General features: G+C 35.8%; 1 protein-coding gene across 1 annotated transcript in view; it reads left to right on the top strand.

Annotated features, from left to right (window-relative positions):
• KYNU (kynureninase) overlaps positions 1-20346 on the top strand; it is a 166529-nt gene extending 146183 nt beyond the window's left edge. The window contains exons 11-14 of the mRNA XM_015110049.3: positions 7384-7436; positions 10649-10734; positions 18446-18676; positions 20082-20346. Of these exons, the coding sequence (XP_014965535.1) occupies positions 7384-7436; positions 10649-10734; positions 18446-18676; positions 20082-20207 (496 nt within the window). The 3' untranslated portion in view covers positions 20208-20346. The remainder of the gene's footprint in view (positions 1-7383; positions 7437-10648; positions 10735-18445; positions 18677-20081) is intronic.
• Positions 20347-23384: the final 3038 nt, after the last annotated feature.

Genomic DNA, 23384 nt, shown 5'->3' on the forward strand with positions numbered 1-23384 from the left:
TTCTTGTTTTTCCTTTAGCTTTATTAATAAAATGAATTGTATATTAATAAATTTGCTAGTATAGACCCATTTTTGCTCTATGTGAACCCTACTGTTCATAATGTGTTATTATTTAATATGCTGTTAGAATCCATTGGCAGTATTTTATGATTTTTGTATTAATTTTTTAAGACTGAATATTTTGTGTATGCAATCCTAACCTAGTTTAATATTAATATGATAATGTCATCACAAAAAATGATAATATCTCCCATGCCGCTTTTTTGATTTGGTTTTTGTTTTCTATGCACTGAGCTAGTTTAAATAGCATTGGAATTATCTACTAAAAAGTATTGATAGAATTTCCCCATGAGATTACCTTCTTTTGTGAATTTCAGATGTTTAAGCTTTTTCTCTATTTCTCCTATTAAAATCTATTAGTTTCCATTTTTGTTCCTTTCTGGGATTAGGTTGAATAAGTAATATTCTCCCAGAAAATTATTCATTTAATCTAAATTTGTAAATTAATTTAAGCAATGCCTCTCTTATAATGTGCTTATTTTCCCTATTTTGTGAATATCCTTCTGCATATGTTTTTCTTTTCATAGCCATACCTTCTTGTGTTTTCTTGATTAATTGGTATTCCTCTCCCTCACCACAACAAACTTGACTTATGTATCGATGTAACTGTCATTTTATGTTTTTTAACTATTAATTTCAGCTTTTTTCTTTGTTAATTGCATACCGCTCTTTATTTTAGATCCATATCGTGTACTTTCATGACACTTTTTAGTCTTATTATTGATTTAGCTACTTTCTTTCTAATTTTTAAATTGATCTACAGTTTAAAGCTATGAATTTTTCTCTCTGCACTGTTTTGGCAATTTCCCAAAAGTCTTGATCTGGAGCTTTTAAAAATCATTCTTGTAAAGGAAATTTTACCAATTCAGTTTGTATTTCTCTTTATCCTAAAAGTAATTTCAGATAAATTTACTTTAAACTTGCCAGGTAATTGAGTCTTTTCATTTTCTGAGTTTTTTAATTGATTTTTAGTCTTATTGGATTATACTCAGATACTATGGTCAGCAATATATACATTTTGGAGATATTAAAGATTTTGTGTAGTTATAGTCAACATTTTATGAGCATTTCTTTTGAAAGCTATAATCTTTATTTCAAGTCACCGCATTAAACATTTATGTTAGATTTACCGTCTTAATTGATATATTTGTCCACTTGATCTGTCATGGACTTAGAGAGGTTAATAAAACTTCTGCCACAGGATATTTCTCTCTCCTTATAGTCTCTGTAATGTTTGCTTTATGAGTGTTGGTGTGGCATTATGTTGTGAACAACAATTCATAAATGTTTTATCTTTATTGTGAATTTTTCAAATTATTGACAAAACTATCAAGTGATAACAAATTAGGTAGAAGGAAGAAAGCTGCTAAATCTATAATTGTTCACGGAAGAGAACTAGTAGAATAAAGGAAAAGAAAAATTTAAATTAAAACCTTAAATATCAAAGTACTAAATAAAAAATAATGGGTAAAAAAGCAAATCATCTCATGTTGAAAGACTTTTTAAAAAAGCTTTAGAAATAGAAAATATGACATTAAATGACATTGAATTAAGACCAGACATATTTGTCAGAGTAATAAATATCAATAGATTCAATTCACATATTGAAAGATAAAGTCATCAGACTGTACTACAAAGCAGAGGCTCAATTAAAATAAATAACTCAGAAAAAAATAGAATAAAAGGATGAGCAAAAGTATAGAAATTGGAAAATAAAGTAAGATGAAATCTTTATATATGACAAGGTGGAATTCAGACCAAAAAAAACGATAAGAAGGATACTTTTGTCAATAATTTTAACTTTCTTGATATTCACTTTGTATTCTTAGATTTGATTATACTTGTTTTACCTGATCTATCATGTTTAAATTATGGATAGTAAGTAAAACTTCGTTAACTCCCCTATTTGTTTAGTTATTTATTTTTACACTTTCACATGTCATTTCTTATTTACTATTACCTTAATCTCCACATTTGTTTAGTCTCATTCCTATAATTAAATACATTCAATAGTCATAATATGTCATTTTGTTATAGTTTCACCAGTCATCTCTTGGCTGACTTAAGTTCTTTTTCAGGTAATGAAGAATTAATGGGAAAAATATCAATATATTTATGTATGATATTGATCAATATCATATATCTATCATCTATATATCATATAGATATCATATAGATATATATCATATAGATATATAGATGATAGATATATGATATTGATCAATATCAGTAAAACTTATACAGTTTGACTTAGTCAAACATAGCATTCATGTATCATGTTTTTTTTTTTCCTCTGAGTATTATACAGGTATTTCTATATTAGTCTCTGTCATTGAATGGTTGCATTTGATACATTTGAAGCCAATCTGACATTTCTTTCTTTATTCTCACTTAACCCTTTTTTGAGTGGAACTTCAGTTTTTTCTCTAACCTTAAAATCCAAAAATTTTAATAGGCAGTAACCAAAATTGACCATTCTGAGTTAATTCCTCCCAGCTAACTCAGAGGATGTTGCATTTTTTCAATGTAGATTCAAATCATTTTTATTTCCTCAAAGTTATCTTGAATCATAACTAAGAAATTTCTTCTCATGCTTTCCTTCTTTGGAAACTCATTCTGATTATGATGGAACTTATTTATCTGTTCACTAAATTTGTCATTTTATCTCTAAACTATTTAAAATATATCTCTTTGTTTATTTTTTCTCACAACTATCTTTTGTCCCTTGCTAGTTTTTCCACAGTATCCTGCCTTTCTTGCAGTTTTTCAAATCTTTTTTTCTTTCTTTTATGTGTTTTATTTTTGTTTTCTAATTCTTTCCTGATTTCTGCATGCTCATTTTCATCCCGCCTATTGTTAAGATATGTTAATCCTATTCCTACATTTTTACTTGGCTTTTTCCAAGCACATGGAATATTATTTCATTATGCTTCTGTTGTTCTCTTTATGTATTCATTTTCATTACATTTCTCGTCCACTTTTAGGCAGTCTTTTCCTACTGCATATTTTTCATTTTTTGTAGATTTCTCCCATTTTTCGTGGAAAATCTTTGTGTTACTGCTAATACCCAGTTCTTTTTTCATTGTTCATCACTGAATATGTTGAATTTTCCTGGATTAGCAATTTGGGGAAGGTACCTAAGAAGGAGGCTAGGAGAGAAAGGGTACAGTAGCCCTTCAGATTTTTCATTTGCTCACTACTTCCATCTCTTAGGGGTCCTGTTGATTCTTTCTATGGATGTGCCTCCTTTTTCTGCAGGATACATAATATAACCGCTGCTCTAAAAATGGCCCTGCTCTCTTGTATTCTATACCCTTAATTGTATCAAGGGTGTAGCTTTTGAAATTCAAATTGGGCACCTTGTCTTTATTTTAGATAATTTTTTTTTAAACTGGAACTTCAGTAGATATTCCATCACTTGAGCTTTTACCACTCTTTTCTGATTTTTTTCAGTTCCTCCTATGCAGATTCCACCCAATGTCATCATTATAGGCAGAAGAACCATTGGGGACAAAAAGAGAGGATCATTAGGTTCTCATAATGAATTACTTGAAATGAGAGAATAAATATTAGAAGTAAGGTTTCAAAGGTATGCCTCGACTGGTACACTATGAATTTTAATAAGTTAATGAGAACTGTATATTTTTAAGTGCTAGATTTTTAAAAATTAATCATTTTGCATAATTAATCAGACTCTGCTAATTAATTCTATAAAACTATATGCAAAATACATAAAATATTTTTGAAATTAAAATAAATTTGGACTAATAAAGAGGAGTTAAAATGATAATTAGAACCTTTCATTGATGCAACAACAATATGTGCTCTTTAAGAAAAATCTGGAAAATATAGATAGGAATAAGGCATAAGTTAAAATATTTAACATTTTGGCCATAGTTAAATATACGTACATACATGTTATTGTTTTAAAACTAGAAGCACACTCAAAATATTGTGATCTCCATTTTAATCTTTTTGTGTATATATATATATTCTTTTAAATAGGATTTTTATAATGGCTGCAGAGTATCCCTTCACATGCAATGGTGTAATTTGTTTCTATCAGTTCTCTATTACAAGATATTCAGGTAGTTTTGACACTGAAAATTGTATTGTGTTAATTGTCCTAATGAAGCAGGATATTTCCCTGACCCGTTCTCGGAACTCGTGACAGGGATGCCTCGTTTACTCAGCCGCCTCGCTGCTCTCAACTCCTCGCGGGAGAGAGTGCACGAGCGAACGAGTACGGGAGCCGGAATGAATGAGTGCTGGAATCGGCTGGCCACTTCGGTGCTGGTAGATCCAGCTCCACGCACTCGGACCTGCAGCGTTCCACCCTTCGTGGGAGGGAGCGCACAGGTGAGCCGGTGTAGGAACTAGTCCCACGCTTTAGAACCGGCAGGAGTGAACTCCATGCAGGCCCCACAACAGAGTCCAAGCGGGGGTGCCTGCGACTCTCAAAGCCCCAGAGGCCATGTTACTGTGCTCTTTTAGCTCTGCTGTCCGCAGGCGGCGTAAGTGTTAATAGCCCAGTGGGGCCTCTGCCTTTTCACACGAGGCAGCTGCCTTCCACCAGCTAGAGCAAAGGGCCAGTGTGACGCCAGATTCTTCTCGAAGTTACGCTGTCAAGCTGTCCCCCTGAAGTCAAGCCACTTCTATGCCTAGCTGTATCCTGTCTACTGGCGGAGTCTTGGGTTTATACAGGCACAGGATGGGGCGGGGTGGGGCCGTGGGTGGTTTAGGAAAAGGGAACATTTCAGCAGGAAAATAGGGATAGAAGTTCTCCCTTTGGGCTATGGTTTCAGGTTTTTCAGCTTCAGGGTGGGAATTCCTGGGGACCCACTCTGTTCTGCCTAGATTTTCTCTGCCCACTGTTCCTTATCACTAATACACAAATCTTGGTGTACTTCAAATAGTGTAATCCAAATAGTGTAATCCAATTTAGATAAATTGGAAGTAGTAAAATTTCTGGGACAGAAAACAATGCATATTTCCCATATATCTTCTTAAATTGTCCTCTAGAAAGATTTTATTACTTATTTATTATCATTATTCAACAATTGGCTGATTTCCTTTTCTTTGAATCTTTAATGAAAATAAGCATAATTTTAAATCATTTTGCAGATTTGATATATAAAATATGGTCTCATCTTTATAGTGTGAAACATTAGTGAGATTGAGGTGTTTTTGTTTGTTTTGTTTCCTTTTCCTGAATTCATGGGGCACAGACATTTCTCCTTTATAAACTGCCTGTCCGTGCTTTGTGGCTGGGTTGCTCTTGGTGCATTGTCCTTTTTCTGTGTAAAAACTCTTAGTGAAAACTCTTTCATATGGGACAGATACCACTCGTCTTCCCCATCTGGTTTGCCTTGCAATTTTGTCTATCTTTTTAATACAGAATTTTAAATGTTTATAAATCTGTTGGTATGTTCCTTTGAATTTTCTTCTGTTTTATACTTAGAAATTTCTGTTTTGAAAATCATGAGTATGTAAATATAATTTTTTCATTTTTGCATTTTGGAGATGTCATAATTAAGAGGTGATAATTGTGACATGATCTGAGGACTGTTTCTGTATTTACTATCATATCTCATTTGTCTCACTGATGTTTCTTTTACTAGAATTAGTCTCATGTACTGCACTTTATAATATGCTATATTATATAAAACATATAAGATACTATTACAAGATAATATAGCATATTCCTCACTATATTTTCTATTTCAAAATTTACTGTGTTCACCCATATATTCTACATAAATTTTAAAACATTTTGTCATGTCCCAAAAAATAGTGCCTTGGAATTTTTATTTTGACATTACTAAAACTAAAATATTATTTAGGGATAATTGATTAGAAGCAACATGATATTTCTCTTTCTAATTTTTTAATATTTTTCTTTAAATTGCTTTGTAGTCTTTTTCATCTAATATATACACACACATATTTGATTTTTCCTATATATTTTGTATTTTATGTCTGGCTTATTTTACATTCTTTTTTTTTTTTTTTGACACGGAGTCTCACTCTGTCATCCAAGCCAGAGTGCAGTGGCACCTTCTCGGCTCACTGCAACCAATTCTCCTGCCTCAGCCTCCTGTTTAGCTGGGACTACAGGTGTGCACCACCATGCCTGTCTAACTTTTGTATTTTTAGTAGAGATGGGGTTTCACCACGTTGGTCAGGCTCGTCTCGAACTCCTGACCTCGTGATCCACCCACCTTGGCCTCCCAAAGTGCTGGGACTACAGGTGTGAGGCTGGGCGCGGTGGCTCATGCCTGTAATCCCAGCACTTTGGGAGGCCCAGGCGGGCCAATCACTTGAGGTCGGGAGTTCAAGCCCAGTCTGACCAACATGGTGAAACCCCATCTCTACTAAAAATACAAAAAAGTTAGCTGGGCGTGGTGGCACGTGCCTGCAATTCCAGCTACTTGAGAGGCTGAGGCAGAATAATTACTTGAACCTGGAAGGCGGAGGTTGTGGTGAGCCAAGATCACGCCATTGCACTCCAGCCTGGGCAACAAGAGTGAAACTCTGTCTAAAAAACAAAAACAAAACAAAACAAAACAAAAACAATATGAAAGCAACCTATTTCTTTTAAAAGTATTTTTAAAACTTTCAACAATTATATGGGTTTTTTGGGTACATTTCTCTTTAGAGATTCTATTGTGAAAATATTGTATTAATTGTTTGGCCTTTTTGAGCTTTTAGCTTCATTTTAAAATAAAAAACTGCTTAATATTTTTGTTCATTTTATTTTAAATAAAAAATGTCATTAACTATAACTCTCAAGTTGATATTTCACACAAAAATAAAATAATAATAGAGATGGATAGATTTTTATCCTCATTCTTTACATTATAAATATTAATTACCATATGATAGTATATAGCATTTTATCTACTGAAGTATTTGATTACTTATATTACAAATGGCTTTATAATGTAGGCCCCAGATTTCTAAATTAGTAGTGTCTATTTTTATAGATCAAAATATCATGTCCAGTCACAGTGGCTCATACCTGTAATCTCAGCACTTTGGGAGGCCAAGGCTGATGAATCACTGGAGCCCAGGAATTCAAGACCAGCCTGGCCAACATGGTGAAACCCTATCTCTACTAAAAAGACAAAAACTAGCTGGGAATGGTGGTGCATGCCTGTAGTCTCAGCTACTTGAGAGGCTAAGGCGCAAGAGTCACTTGAACCCAAGAGGCAGAGGTTGCAGTGAGCTGAGATCATGCCACTGCACTCCAGCCTAGGCAACAGAGCAAGACTTCATGCAAAAAAACCCCCCAAAAAACTAATGTTTTTATTTATATTTTAGATTAGTGGGATGGTTTGGCCATGAACTCAGCACCAGATTTAAGATGGATAACAGTAAGTATATTAATTTTACCTAATAAGTCATTGTATTTTAACTTTATTTCAATGTTCATTTGTCTTTGTGTTATGTGTGATGTATATGCCCCATGGAGAGTGTGCTTCAAAAAATGTCACTGAGAATTCTCAAATAAGAAATGACATTTCTGGAGTGTAAGACTAAGAGTTTATAGGTTTTAGCATGATTTTGAGTCTATCCCTTAGTAGGGAGGTAAAAGAAAATGAAGTCCAAGGTAAGGGTCATGTGGCTTGGCCAATATAGAGTGCCTGAAACATGGGGCATGGAGGGTAGGAGGAAATTTGGGGCTTGGAGTCAGATCCAGAAAGACTTGGGTGTTAATCACACTTTGCTGCTTAATAGTTTTTTGACCCTGCACAAGTTACATCATCTTGTGTCGTTGTTTCTTTCCACTTATCTAATGTAAATAATAAAACCTATTTAAAGATTTGGTTTTAGGGTTAGTCAAGTTCAAAACAATAAGCCAAGTAGGACATAGCAGTACTGTAATCAATACTCATTTTCCCTCCTCTTTTTTCCTAAATATTTTCCTTTTGTGGCTTTTGCCATGTACCAAAGAGTATAGCAATTCCTGAGAGCAGTTAACCCTAGCAGATAGAAGTGAAACTCTACCATGCAGAGCTTCTTTTTCCTGCGTGACTATTTCTCAATCACATGGGACGTGGAAAGATCATAAGTGCTTTGAGAGTTCAACATAAACTTGATCCTTCAGATTGCTTTAAACCCTGAGATACCGTTTTAAATTTGTTTCCATTTTTTATTGATTTTATTTTTTTTGTTTTTGGAACAGGGTCTTGCTCTGTCAACTAGGTGGGAGTACAATGTTGCAGTCAAGCTCAGTTCAGCCTTGATATCCCTGGCTCAAGCAATCTTCTCACCTTAGCCTCCTAAGTAGCTGGGACTAGAGGTGTGCACCACTGTGACCGGATGGTGATGATGATGATGATGATGATGATGATGATGATGATGATTTAGTGGAGATGAGGTCTTGCTATGTTGCCTAGGCTGGCCTGAGATAATATTTTGTATATATAGGTGCTCTTTGACTTACAGTGGGGTTATTTCCTGATAAGCCCATCATAAGCTGAAAATATCTGAAGTAAAAAATGCATGTAATACACCTAATCTATAGAACATCATGGCTTAGCCTAGCCTACCTTAAAACACATTCAAAACACTTACATAGCCTAGAGTTGGGCAAAACCATCTAACACAAATCCTATTTTATAATAAAGCATTCAGTATATTATATGATTTATTGAATACTTTACTAAAAGTGAAAAACAGAATGGGTGTATGGGTACTCGAAGTATGGCTTCTACTGAAGGTGTACCACTTTTGTATCACTGTAGAATTGAGCAATTTTAAGTCAAACCATCGTTAAGTCAGGGACCATTGGTATTCAAATGTGTAGCAACCAAATTGCAAGATGGGATATTCCAATCAAGTCAGGTTACCTGTATTTTACCTTGGCTGCTAAAATAATGAGATCTGTTATTATACCAGTTATTTAAATTCTTTGAGATGGGTTTTCTTATTTGGAAATAAAAGAATTGAATTTGATCAGGGGTAGCAAACTTTTTCTGTGAAGGACCAGATAGGACATATTTTAAGCTTTCTGGGCTATATAGTCTCTGTGGCGAATACTCAGTTCTGTCATTGTGGTGGTAAAGCAGCCATAGGTGATACACAAATGAAAGATTTTGGCTATGTTTTCCTAAAACTGTATTCTAAAAAAGCAGGGCCTGGCACAAAGACTCACGCCTGTAATCCCAGCACTTTGGGAGGCAAGGCAGATGGATCGATTGACCACAGGAGTTTCAGACCAGCTTGGGTGACATAGTGAGACCTCGTCTCCATAAAAACTACAGAAATTAGCCAGGAGTGGTGGCATGCATCTGTAGTCCCAGCTACTTGGGAGCCTGAGGTGGGAAGATCACCTGAGCCCAGGGAGGTCAAGGCTGCAGTGAGCCATGATTGAGCTGCTGTACTCCAGCCTGGGTGACAGAGTGATACTCTGTCTCAAAAACAAAAACAATACTAGTGGGTCAAATTTGGCTCACAGGCCATATGGCCATATATATTAGTCTTTTCACACTGCTATAAAGATACCACCTGAGACTGGGTAATTTGAAAAGGAAAGAATTTTAATTGACTCACAGTTTCACCTGGCTGGGGAAGCCTCAGGAAACTTACAATCACGTCAGAAGGCGAAGGTAAAGCAAGGCTCATCGGAGGTGGTGGCAGGTGAGAGAGAGAGAGAGGGCATTAAAAACTGCTGTTTTTAAAACCATCAGATCTTGTGAGAACTCCTTCACTATCACGAGAACAGCATGGGGGAAACTGCCCCCATGATCCAGTCATCTCTCATCAGGTCCCTCCCTCCACATATGGGGATTACAGTTCAAGATGAGATTTGGGTGGGGACACAGAGCCAAACCATATCACCATAGTTTGCTTACTCCTGGATTTAATGACTATATAAAAAGTCATCATTTTTTAACATTCTTTTAGTCAGTCATAGTGTTATCTCTGACTAGCTATCTTAACCCTATTGAATTTAACTTGCTGCAGTTCAGTCTGCTTAATTTTAATTAGTAGAGCATCTGTTATTAATTTACCTTTTTTATATATTATACTTAGGCAGATCTTTTTTTTAAAGCCCCCTCTGTTGTATGTGTGTGTGCATGTGTGTCTCTGTGTGTGTTTTGTAAGATAAACCACTTGACCTAACAATCCTAGAGCTAAAAGTCACCTTCATAGGTCATTTCATTCATATTTCTGCCTTTGGGCGACAGTACAATTACATGCCACTAAAAGCTGATGCTCTCTCTCATTGACATGGTTTCATAATAGAATAGCAACAGTTGAGCAGAACAAGGAATCCTGGCTTGGGAATAGGAAGGCAGAGAATGGGGTCCAGAAAAACTTCCAGAAGAGGTCATTTTTACCTTGGGTCTAAGATTTCTGGTGTTCTGCTAAGAAGGTGGGGACAAGGGAGGCGGGAACTGCTGGTAAAGGGGAAATAACGTCGATATTTCAGTTCCATGGAGTTGATCTTAAATATCTCAGGAATTCTACCCAGGAGTAAAAGTTTACATTTTGCTCTTTTACTCTCCAGTACTTTAGTATCTTTATGGACACTTTTCAAGTTACCTTCTATGATAATGACATGATATTAATTTCTCAGAACTGCAGTTAATCCCTGGGGTCTGTGGATTCCGAATTTCAAATCCTCCCATTTTGTTGGTCTGTTCCTTACATGCTAGTTTAGAGGTAAGTGATGTATGTTTCAACCTTCCCACATCTTTGCCTTTTTTCTTGATCTGATTGTGACAATTTGTAGTACTTTCTCTGCTACACAGCAAGATGATACATGTACACTGTGCATGAACAAGGGACAGAAGGCATCATTCCCCTTTAGGACAGTGATGATGTGGCAAATACTCAGTTCCATCATTGCAGTGGTAAAGCAGCCGTAGGTGATACATAAATGAAAGATTGTGGCTATGTTTTCATAAAACTGTGTTTTAAAAAAGCAGGGCCTGGCACGAAGACTCACGCCTGTAATCCCAGCACTTTGGGAGGCAAGGCAGATGGATCAATTGACCACAGGAGTTTGAGACCAGCCTGGGTAACATAGTGAGATCTCGTCTCTATAAAAGCTACAGAAGTTAGCCGGGAGTGGTGACAGTCTCCCTTCATTCATGTCACCAGCCCCCAGCACAATGCTTGGCACATTGTTGGCACATAGTAAATATTAAATAGAATTCTTTTGGGGAGATACACTTTTTACTCCACTTCGTATCTTTTTAAACATGAAAAACTTTCTTAACTTTCTCTTGGTCTCTCTGTATACTAAATAAGCATGCAATATTTAGTTCTTCATAAATTCACTTGTTCAACATAAATTTATTGAGAGTGTGCCTGATGTGATTACTGGGGATTATACTTTTCTAGTTCATTATAGGTTAATGAACTGACCAAGTACCATGTGACAAAGCTAGGAAAGACTTACTTGAAGGGAAAAAAAAAGAATAATCAGAGTAAACCGAAGATTAAAAAAGGTTGTCTCATGAAGTATGGTGGTTTAATGATTTTTTTTTAAATTGGGACTTCTACGCCATTATATCCATTTATAGTCTCAACTATCACTGACTCAATATTTTCCTTTAAATTAATTTATATTTTTATTTAGGTAAATTTAGCCTCACCCTGAAATGATAAATATACATAACAAGAAAATGAAATTGTGATTCCTTAGATACTATTATTTAGTAGTAGACTAAATGCAGTCAAGAAAAAATATATGGGTTATATAGTATAGAATTCATAATAATGTAAATATATAAAGTAAATATATATTTTGTATACATATATTTAAAATATATTTTAGTTAAATGCGCATACATATTTCTAACAGTGGTTTTACATAGAACTATTCAAACAAGGATTTGAAATTTTTTCCTGTCTCCTTCAAAAATCATGTAGTTTTTGATTTTTTAGCAAAAACTTATAGAGGATTTCAGCATCAAATGAGTTGGACAGGATAAAGATTCAAAATTCCTTCTAATCTAAAATTGCATAATTCTGTGAATACTTATAGCAGTTTCTCATTCTGGCCACTGGATGGCAGCATCAAGTTCCTCTGTTTTTATTAAATTTCACCACTGGATAGTGATCATCACCTCATTTCATTCCATCTCAATTTAAAGCGCACCTCCTCAGTTTAACCACTAGATGGAGCTTGTGTTGTTTTCACTTCATGGCAGAATTTTTCTTTAACTTGGAAAACAGACATAATAACGAGATTTTTCAGCTGGTGATACATATTTTGGAAAGTTTTTTTGAGTAAAAATCTGCTTAGTAAATCAGATAATGATATTTGAGTTGTTTTTATAATATCCATTTAGACAAATATTTTATTTAAACATTTTAAAACAAAACAAAGTTTCTGCATTCCTTGCAAGTTTATATCAGGGAGAAGATGTGTGACAGTATCAGAAGCACAAGGACATACCTTAGGAAGAGCTTGTACCTAAAGTAATTTCCTCTGATGGACCATATCTTTGCAAATAACTTCTCAGACACACCTGGAAATTTCCTTTTGGATGCCCTCACTTTGGCACACCTTCTGTAGTGGACTGTTTTTTCTAGTAGTATTCACCCTTCTGCTGTGGGAAAGGAAGCACATTCCTATTTTTCCTGCCACTGTTTTCCTACTACACTGTATTAGAGTCATCTAGATAAAGTTTTTATTTTCAGTTATAATCTGACAACTGATTTATTTTTTCTTTCTAATATCTAAACTTAAACCTCAGTCTCCTGAGTAGCTGGGACTACAGGTGTGCACCACTACACCGGGCTAATTTTTGAAGTTTTGTAGAGACAAAGTCTCACTATGTTTACCCCGTCAATATCTAAACTTAAAATCCTAAAGCCACAAGAAGAATGATATGCACTTCTCTGGATCTTCTAATCACTTACATATTTCCGTTGAGCCTCTTTCTGCTCATTTCACTGCCGAGACTATGTTCTAACCCAAATTATCTTGAGTTAATCAAGTCTTATGTTGGTAAAAGTGTTTTTCAAAATTATTTCTTACTGTAAATTGCAAAATTTTTGAATTACAAACTAATGCATTGAATTGTTTCCCTTTCTGTATCTAACTGTTAAAATGTCCTATTTTTCTAGACATTTATGGGCTTCTCATGTGAGTAAGCATCAGTGAATTAACTATGTTTCTATTAATACTTGCCTTTCTTTAAGTTTTATTATTTATATGTAGAGATGAGGTCTAGCTCTGTCGTTCAGACTGGAGTGCAATGGTATGATCATAGCTTACCATGGCCTCAAACTCCTGGAGTTCAAGTGATCCTCCTGCCTCCGCCTCCCGAGTACTGGGACTACAGGTCTGCGCCACTACACTTGGCTGATCATTATTTATTTATTTTATTTCTTTATTTTTGAGACAAGGTCCCCCTCTGTCACCCCTAGAGTGCAGTGATGGGATCTCAGCTCACTGCAACCTCCGCCTCCTGGACTCAGTTGATCTTCCAACCTCAGCCTCCACAGCAGCTGGGAGTACAATGAGTGCACCACCATGCCCGGCTAATTTTTGTATTTTTTGTAGAGACAGGATTTTGCCATGTTGCCTAGGCTGATCTCGAGCTACCGGCCTCAAGTGATCCTCCACCTCGGCCTCCTGAGTAGCTAGGACTACAGGGCATGCCACTGTACTCAGCTTGTTTTTAAATTTTTTTAGAAATGAAGTCTGGCTATGTTGTTCATGTTAATCTGGAATCTCCTATGTCCATGTTAATCTGGAACTCCCGGCCTCAAGCGATTCTCCTGCCTCAGTCTCCTGTTTGAAATGTTTGTTTTTCGGTGCCATAAAGAAATAGCACTTGAACGTAAATTTAATTTATTTAGTAAGGCCATTTTTACTTCCTGCAGAAAGGGTACACTCGCCAGCAGTTTTGCCACAATAGTACACCAAACAAAGGAGACAGGGTCCTTTATAACCTCACGTGTCCACCCTACTGCTGTGTCTGGTTGCCACTGGCTGGAACAGGACCTTACATTCTGTATTTGTCCTGATTGGCTAGTAACTTAGAACTTTTTAAAAGAGGTAAAGGTAGAGGGGAACAAATGAAGGAGGAAGTAACTTGTGGAATGCTAAGAAAGGTACAAACACTTTTAAATAAGGAAGAGGAACAGGCTGTGACCTAATGCTTGCTTGGACTGGTATGAGCATGCCAGGGCAAATATTTAGGCTAAATTGTGGGAGCTAAGAACTAAAGTATATTGATTTATTTATTACGGCTAGCAGTTATTTAAGAATGTTAGCACAGGTCTTTGAATAAATTTTGCTTGTAAGAGAAGTTACTCTTTATTCCTAATTAGATGGGAAGGAAAGTCTTCGAAGAGGAACCTCTACTTTACTTTTTACACTACTAAGCAGTTGGGATGACAGACATGAACCACTGCACTCAGCCACCTTATCTTTTTAAACCAGTTTATTCCATAGGTGGTTGAAGTTTCAATAAATGAAACATGTAAATGCATGAATCAAACTGCTTCTTTGTTGTCTCTACTTTACTTTTAAGAAATATTCAACACAGTCAAATACGAACTGGAGGAGAGATTCTATACCTAAGAATCAATTATATATAAATAAGACCTTAGATTTTTAATGCAATGACTTTTAAAAAAGATATTAATATGGCTTTTTTTAAAAAAATACATGTGTATATGGTTGATTGATATTAAAAACAGCACGTTATAATCAGTTTCAAACTGTCCTTTTGTTTATATTTTTGGATCCGAATCATTTATACAATAATTCTTAAAATATTGTGGATCAAGGGATGAAACCTGAGGCCAGGAAGCTGGAGGCAAGTACTCTCTCCCTGAATGGACGCAAAGTGTGACCTCACGCAGACAACAACTCCCTTTGGATGTATTTGCCTTATTGTTTAAAGTAAGATGTTTGGACAAGATTATTTAGGGAGGCCGTGCGCAGTGGCTCAAGCCTGTAATCCCAGCACTTTGGGAAGCCAAGACGGGTGGATCACGAGGTCAGGAGATTGAGACCATCCTGGCTAACACGGTGAAACCCCGTCTCTACTAAAAAATACAAAAAACTAGCCGGGTGAGGTGGTGGGCGCCTGTAGTCCCAGCTACTGGGGAGGCTGAGGCAGGAGAATGGCATGAACCTGGGAGGCGGAGCTTGCAGTGAGCTGAGATCCGGCCACTGCACTCCAGCCTGGGCAACAGAGCGAGACTCCGTCTCAAAAAAAAAAAGATTATTTAGGAAATCTCCTGAATTTTCAAAATACTTAAATTTAAACAATACATATATTATATTTGAAGGTTCATATTTATATGTAGCAATAGGTAGACAATATTTAGGCCCTTTCAGTATTCTGAATTCATAATGAAATAAATAGCTTCAAAATATGAAATTAGAGCATTCAGTTAAAATACATGGCGAGTCAGAAGACTCAACAAAGAAATGTACTATATGTTTCCTTTCAAAGTTCCTAGGGAGCCAGTTTTAAGAATCTAAGAGAAAAATATGACAATTCAAAACATCACACCAAACTTATTTTTCCTGTTTATACTTACCTAGCTTTTCTAGCTTCATGTTCATTTTGTCAGTAAGAAAAAAAAAACAAGTAGTTGAAACTCTGCCAAGTATTATCTTTTAAGCTGAATATTTTTCCAACCACACTTTTCATTTTTTTAATTAAAAAAATTATTCTTTCTCAATTTTGAAAGCATAAAATTTATGAGAAGCAAAAAAGAAAATAGAATATTTATGCTACTTCCCTATTATTCTCTCTCAATATTTTTATGTGAGGCTCAGAATAGACTTTTACCCTGTGTGAGATGAATTTAAAAGTGCCTCGGAATGCAATTGCCCTTATTGTGGTTGTGATGGCGAAAGTAAGTTTTATATTTAAAAGTTATTTTATTATTAAAAAGTGACAACATTCTACTGTATATTAAGATGGAAGCTATTTGTCATACCAAAAAATTTGGTTTCTAGTTATCAAGAGAAGGCTGCAAGAGCAACATTCCCTAAGCCCCTTTAAAAACTAAATTCAAGTAATATTTCTCAAAGTTTTACTAACCTATGCATACAAATGAACTATCATTAAATGTGATACTTCACATATTGATTGCCCCCGTGTACATATTAGGGTACCCATAGCATAACCACAAAATTTCCTAGATTTATTTATTATTTAGAATTTCTTAGAATATTATTAAGCTCCAGACAGAATCTTGGAAAGATTCCTCACATAGTTTTTTATTCCAAACTTCACAGCCAAACCAGCTGTGGCCTAGGCCTTGCCTGTCCCTGCTCCTCTGGGAGAATTTTGATTCTTGGCCTTTGACCCAAAATTTGGCAGTGTTCCCTTGAGTCCTCATTATGCCAAGTCTACCTACATTTTGCTTTGCCCAAGAAAATGAAGAGATGCCTCCTACCAAATTCTGTGTAACCTGGGTCAGCTGAGTCTTGGAGCACTATTATTTGTACTCCAGAACTCGGGGGCTTATGAAACCAAGATATCAGCCTCTGCTTGAGCTGTCTCTGCAGGCGTCAGACACTGTCTGGGAGGTGTGGTGGAGGAGAGAGACAGGCCCCATTCTGTCCTGTTTTTCCTCTCTTGCTTAGATATCATTTACCTTCAGTACAGTTCCCATCCTCTCCTTCAGCCAATCCATAGCCGCCATACAGTATAGTTCCAGGAAATCTATGGCTGAATGGTTTGAGTTTTATTCGAGTGCCTGCCTACACATGCCACGTGTACATACAGGAATAAGTGTTTTCACAGACTTGATAAAGTCTCAATATCACCAAATGACCCTATCTTTGCTCTTGATATCTTTGCTCATGACACAAAAAAGGAACATTAAGTGGCAGGCCAGTGCATCACGCTCTGTTTGCAGTTCATTCAGTTCTTATACGTAGGATATATTTTTGCACTCTACTTGACCTTAAGAGATAAGCCAGAAAAGCACATCTGTTCTGACCCCTAATATTCCAACACCAGTTATTGTGTGCCCTTGTCACTCATCTTAATATAAGACATCTCAGGCAGCAAATGGCAGTATTTTCACACCAGTGCTAGAGTTTAGAGGGGGGAAAATGAGAGAAAGCAAGCCCAAATGCTTCAGTAAAAATAAATGCATTATCTAATATTATTTGCTTTCCTCTCTGAGAAAACTTAGCATTATTATTTAACTGCTTGTTTTCTTATTGTTAAACTGGAAGAAATTTAGGAGTCAGTAAAGCAGTTATAAATGTTACCAGTAACACTGATTTCCACATTTGCACATGTTTAGATCATATTGCACTTTTTTGGGGATAAACAAACTTTACATAAAAGTTGGAAAAGTCTTCTTGATTATGATTTCAAAAAGTGGTTTTGGGGAAAAGCTTATATTGTATGATATTTAAATCCATTTTTAAGGTATGTTTTACTTGATTATACTAAGTTAATTTAAAATAATTTGAAGGTATGTTCCCAGACCAAACTGAGGGTTGGGCTATTATTTCTTGTGGCCCAATAACAAGATGCAGATGAACAGGGGAGAAAGAGAGTTTTTATTTCTGTAACTGGTTACAGGGAGAAGGCCTGGAAATTATGACCTGACCAACTCAAAATTACAAAGTTTTCCAGAGCTTATATGCCTTCTAAGCTATGTGTCTATGTGTAAGTGTGCATTCATCTGAAGACATAAGTGATGAACTTCTTTTAATCTATAACTAAGGTCTGAGCCCTGAAGACCTTCCTCCGCAGCCTCAGTAAATTTACTTAATCTAAATGGGTCCAGGTGCTGGAGTGATTGCCTTTATCTTGTCTCCTGCTACCTCACTGAGGTTTGAGGAGTTCCTTTAGACCTTCAATAAACTTGTTTGCGGAGGCCTGGGGAGTTTCTTCACACCCACAGTAAAAGCTTGTTTAATCCTAAATGAATCCTATTAAGAATTCCTTCGTTATTTTGTCATGCTTTCAGGCCCAGGGAAGGCCTAGGCAAAACCCTCGGTGGGCTTTTGTTACATCCCAGCCTTGTATAAGGGCATGGGCGTTTTTCGTTTTTAATACTTAACCATTCGGTCAGTACTGACACAGTTGTAATGGAGGCCTGCGTTAGTGAGACCTGGCCTGCCACAGGTACAAGTATTAACTTACGTTTTCTTCCTTTGCAAGTTTTATTTAAGTGACATTTGTACAATTTTTCTGTCATGGAAATTTTACCTCCAGTGTTTAATAGCAAAGCATTTAAAGGAGGGCATGATTTTACAAAAAAAAAAAAAAAAAAAAAAAGATTATGTAAAAGGAGATTAAAAGGAGATATTTATTGGAAAGGTCAAACATGGGCATTTCCTTTTTATGCATGATTTACTCTTAATTTTTGCTTCTTTGTAAATCAGTAAGACACTCTAATCTGATTGTTTCTCATTCCACAGATCTTTAAGCAAGCGACAATGAAGGCATTGCGGAAAAAATCTATTTTGCTAACTGGCTATCTGGAATACCTGATCAAGCATAACTATGGCAAAGATAAAGCAGCAACCGAGAAACCAATTGTGAACATAATTACTCCATCTCATATAGAGGAGCGGGGGTGCCAGCTAACAATAACATTTTCTGTTCCAAACAAAGATGTTTTCCAAGAACTAGAAAAAAGAGGAGTGGTTGTAAGTATGTCTTGCTTTGCTAGCAGATTTTGTCTGTGGGCTGCATGTTAGCGATAAAATTTGGATTGTTTGGTTTATTCATTGTTGCATGTTATTTCACATCAGTCAGTCAATTAAGGATAAATTAAGTGCCAACTAAGCCCTCAGCACTGTGCTAACTGAAAGGCATAGAGATCTGTCATTTCTGACAAAAAAGAAGATACCACAAACTTGGGTTATAGGAATAGTTTTTTGTAACTTACTCATTCTTTTCATAACAGTTTGGGCAGAAAAAAATTATTATTTCATCATACTCAGTCAGGACATTGTTTTCTCTTGTTTGTACTATAATTCATTTATTGAAAGAATGGAATTAAAGATCATACCAATTTATTGAAGGGTAAAAAAAGAAAGTCTTATTTAGTTGCTTGATCAAATTAAGTTACTTTCAACTTTGTCACTTCAGTCAAAAAAGATATATATACACTTCCCAGGAGTGGTAACATTGCAAGGAATAATTTTTTTTAACCCTTCAGCCTATATGACCTTCCTGAAGGTCTCTTGAAGAGAACCAATAAATGTGAACTGAGTCATTTCAGGATAAAAAAGATAACGTATCTACTTCCAATGATTATGTAATTAAGGCACTGCTTGGCTCATGCTTACCTCCAAACCTGTAGGAGAGGTTACCCCCAGATGCTGAAGGCACAAGTCAGAAGATCAAGATTCTAGATCAGACTCTGCCCTTGTCAAGCTCTGTCCTCTTAGGAAAGTTCATTAGGATCTATTGGCTTGATTTTTTCATCTGTATTTGGGGTATAAAAATAATTACCTCCAAGAGTTGTGATTGGATTGAAATGGGACAGCACGCATAAACTATATACTATATTGTCTAGCCTGTAGCAGGTGTTTTCTAAAGTTAACTGTAGCAATCTCCAGGCATGTCCAATTATCTGGTGCTACTTCAGGACCTACAATGTAGCTCACTTCTTATTTGTGAGATCACAGATTTGAAAATAACTTGAAGGATAATTTACTAAAACTCTCCAGGCCCCAATGAGGTTTTCATTCACTTAAATTCACCCGAGTTCCAGTCCTTCCATGGGGTCCCCACAGGAAAAAAAAAAAAAAGAAAAACTGTATGTATGATCTATTAAATGCTTAAGGAAGATAGCTGCTGAATAGATTTCAGGAATTTATCTTGGCTATTCATGCACCAATCCATTCTTATTTCTTAAATTATTATCAAGAGAAAAGTTTCATAAAACATAAAAATACCATGTTTTACTTAAAGTAAAAAATTTTGCTTATATATTAATTTTTAGGGAAATCATTATGAAGGTGCTTTGCATAAGTTTATCTTGAATGTACATTTTCAATGTGTGAATAACACTAACATTATTGTGGCTTTATTTTTCCCCCACAGTGTGACAAGCGGAATCCAAATGGCATTCGAGTGGCTCCAGTTCCTCTCTATAATTCTTTCCATGATGTTTATAAATTTACCAATCTGCTCACTTCTATACTTGACTCTGCAGAAACAACAAATTAGCGGTGTTTTCTAGAACAACTTAAGCAAATTATACTGAAAGCTGCTGTGGTTATTTCAGTATTATTCAATTTTTAATTATTGAAAATATGTCACCATTGACCACATGTAACTAACAATAAATAATATACCTTACAGAAAATCTGATGTAATTTTTTAAGGTCTGTGGCACTGAGGAGTCCACAGGGCTGCCTAGGTGCTTGGTGTTTGGGGGACTGACACTGTGTTGGTTCAAGTATTATCTATACAGTCTCAATAAGCTGTCACATTTCATGGTCATTGACATGTTTTATGTTGGTTTAATTTGTGATTGAACTGACAACTTCATAATGTATGTGCAATTATTGTGTCAATTTTGGAAATATTACTTTAGTTTCAATTTACCAAGGAGTTTCTTTGAAGCATTGTAGTCTGATATATATATATATACACACACACATACATACACACATATGATTTTAAAATGTCACATCCAATTCCAATCTAGGGAAAAGGAAATACATTTCCTGGGGTAGTGGCTTTCAAATATATTTTGGGCACAATCCACATTGCTCCTGCTGATCTATAATACCAGAAACAAGTATTTATGTGAATATACGCCATATATTATTGATTCTAAGATACTTTTATCATATTTTAACATCTTTGAAAGAGGACCCATCTTTCAATTTTCAGTCAAGTTTCTTACAGTCACCGTTGGCCATCTTTCTCGTTACCATCTATGAAATTAGCATGCATCTCAAATAAATAGGTACCATCTTCTATTTGATAAAATAGTCTAAATAACAAAAATAAAAGTGTTTACACTTATTTGCCTGTGCTCTAATATGTACTGTTCTATTTTATCTCATTATAAGAAATGGTGGAAACTCATTATATTGATTTCCTCACCCACTCATGAGCCTTAATTCACCCTTTTTAAGAATGTTTCTTTCTTTAATGTTATTGTAATCTCTTACTTTTTAAATGGGAACTTCCCCTAATATAAGGGCTTAGGTATTATATTACTATGTTTCCATAGTAAATAAATAACACCAAGATCTTTTTGAGGATTAGAGGTGTAAGAAATACGTACTCCATTTTGTCCCAAATCTATGGACCTTTCTCACCCACTTTGAAAAACCTAAAGTGACACTCAGCCCTGTTGGACTTACCTAGTTTTCAATTGTTGATGCCACAATCATTATTTATAAGTTGACAAAATAGTGTAGATATGTATACATAGCCAACAAGAAAGAGTGACATAATTATTGCCCCCGATTACACAAATCTGAATGAGATAAACAAACTTAGATAAACATTTTGGATAGTAGATGTAAATAATAATATGTGGAGCTCCAACATCAACACCTACCAATACCAGTAACTACTGGTATTTATCAAGTACTTAACCATGCACCATGTATTGAACTACCTTACTCGTGTTATCTCCCTTGAGTGGTTACATACTGCTTTAGCAAATCTTCCCACTGCAACTAATCCTCATAGACGGAAGAGTTCTCAAAACCTTAAAACTCACGCGTGAGTGGATTCATATATATATATATATATATATATAATTGTTATTATTATACTTCAAGTTCTTGGATACATATGCAGAACATACAGGTTTGTTACGTAGGTATACGTGTGCCATGGTGGATTGCTGCACCCATCAACCCGTCATCTACATTAGGTATTTCTCCTAATGCTAACCCTCCTCTTGCCCCCGACTCCCTGACAGGACCTGGTGTGTGATGTTCCCCTCCCTGTGTTCATATGTTCTCATTGTTCAACTCTTACTTATGAGTGAGAACATGCGATGTTTGTTTTTCTGTTCCTGTGTTAATTTGCTGAGAATGATGGTTTCCAGCTTCATCCATGTCCCTGCAAAGGACATGAACTCATTCTTTTTTATGGCTGCATAGTATTCTATGGAATCTATGTGACACATTTTCTTTATCCAGTCTATCATTGATAGGCATTTGGGTTGGTTCCAAGTCTTTGCTATTGTGAATAGTGCCGCAATAAACATACATGTGCATGAGTCTTTATAATAGAATGATTTATAATCCTTAGGGTACATACCCAGTAATAGGGTTGCTGGGTCAAATGGTATTTCTGGTTCTAGATCCTTGAGGAATCACCGCACTGTCTTCCACAATGGTTGAACTAATTTACACTCCCACCAACAGTGTAAAAGTCTTCCTATTTCTCCACAGCTTCTCCAGCAACTGTTGTTTCCTGACTTTTTAATGATTGCTATTCTAACTGGCATAAGATGATATCTTGTTTTGGTTTTGATTTGCATTTCTCTAATGACCAGTGATGATGAGCTTTTCATATGCGTGTTGGCCACATAAATGTCTTCTTTTGAGAAATGTCTGTTCATATCCTTTGCCTGCTTTTTGATGGGGTTGTTTTTCTCCTGTAAATTTTTTTCTTTTTGTTTTATTTTATTTATTTATTTATTTTTATTATTATACTTTAAGTTCTAAGGTACATGTGCACAATGTGCAGGTTTGTTACATAGGTATACATGGGCCATGTTGGTGTGCTGCACCCATTAACTTGTCATTTACATTAAGTATATCTCCTAATGCTATCCCTCCCCCCTCCCCCACCCCACAACAGGCCCCGGTGTGTGATGTTCCCCTTCCTGTGTCCAAGTGTTCTCATTGTTCAATTCCCACCTATGAGTGAGAACATGCAGTGTTTGGTTTTCTGTCCTTGCGATAGTTTGCTGAGAATGATGGTTTCCAGCTTCATCCATGTCCCTACAAAGGACAGGAACTCATCCTTTTTTTGTGGCTGCATAGTATTCCATGGTGTATATGTGCCACATTTTCTTAATCTAGTCTATCGTTGATGCACATTTGGGTTGGTTCCAAGTCTTTGCTATTGTGAATAGTGCCACAATAAACATACGTGTACATGTGTCTTTATAGCAGCATGATTTATAATCCTTTGGGTATATACCCAGTAATGGTATGGCTGGGTCAAATGGTATTTCTAGTTCTAGATCCTTGAGGAATCACCACACTGTCTTCCACAATGGTTGAACCAGTTTAGACTCCCACCAACAGTGTAAAAGTGTTCCTATTTCTCCACATCCTCTCCAGCACCTGTTGTTTCCTATGATCACCATTCTAACTGGTGTGAGATGGTATCTCATTGTGGTTTTGATTTGCATTTCTCTGA

This window comes from Macaca mulatta, chromosome 12, assembly GCF_049350105.2.
Source record: "Macaca mulatta isolate MMU2019108-1 chromosome 12, T2T-MMU8v2.0, whole genome shotgun sequence".
Taxonomy (NCBI): Eukaryota; Metazoa; Chordata; class Mammalia; order Primates; family Cercopithecidae; genus Macaca; species Macaca mulatta.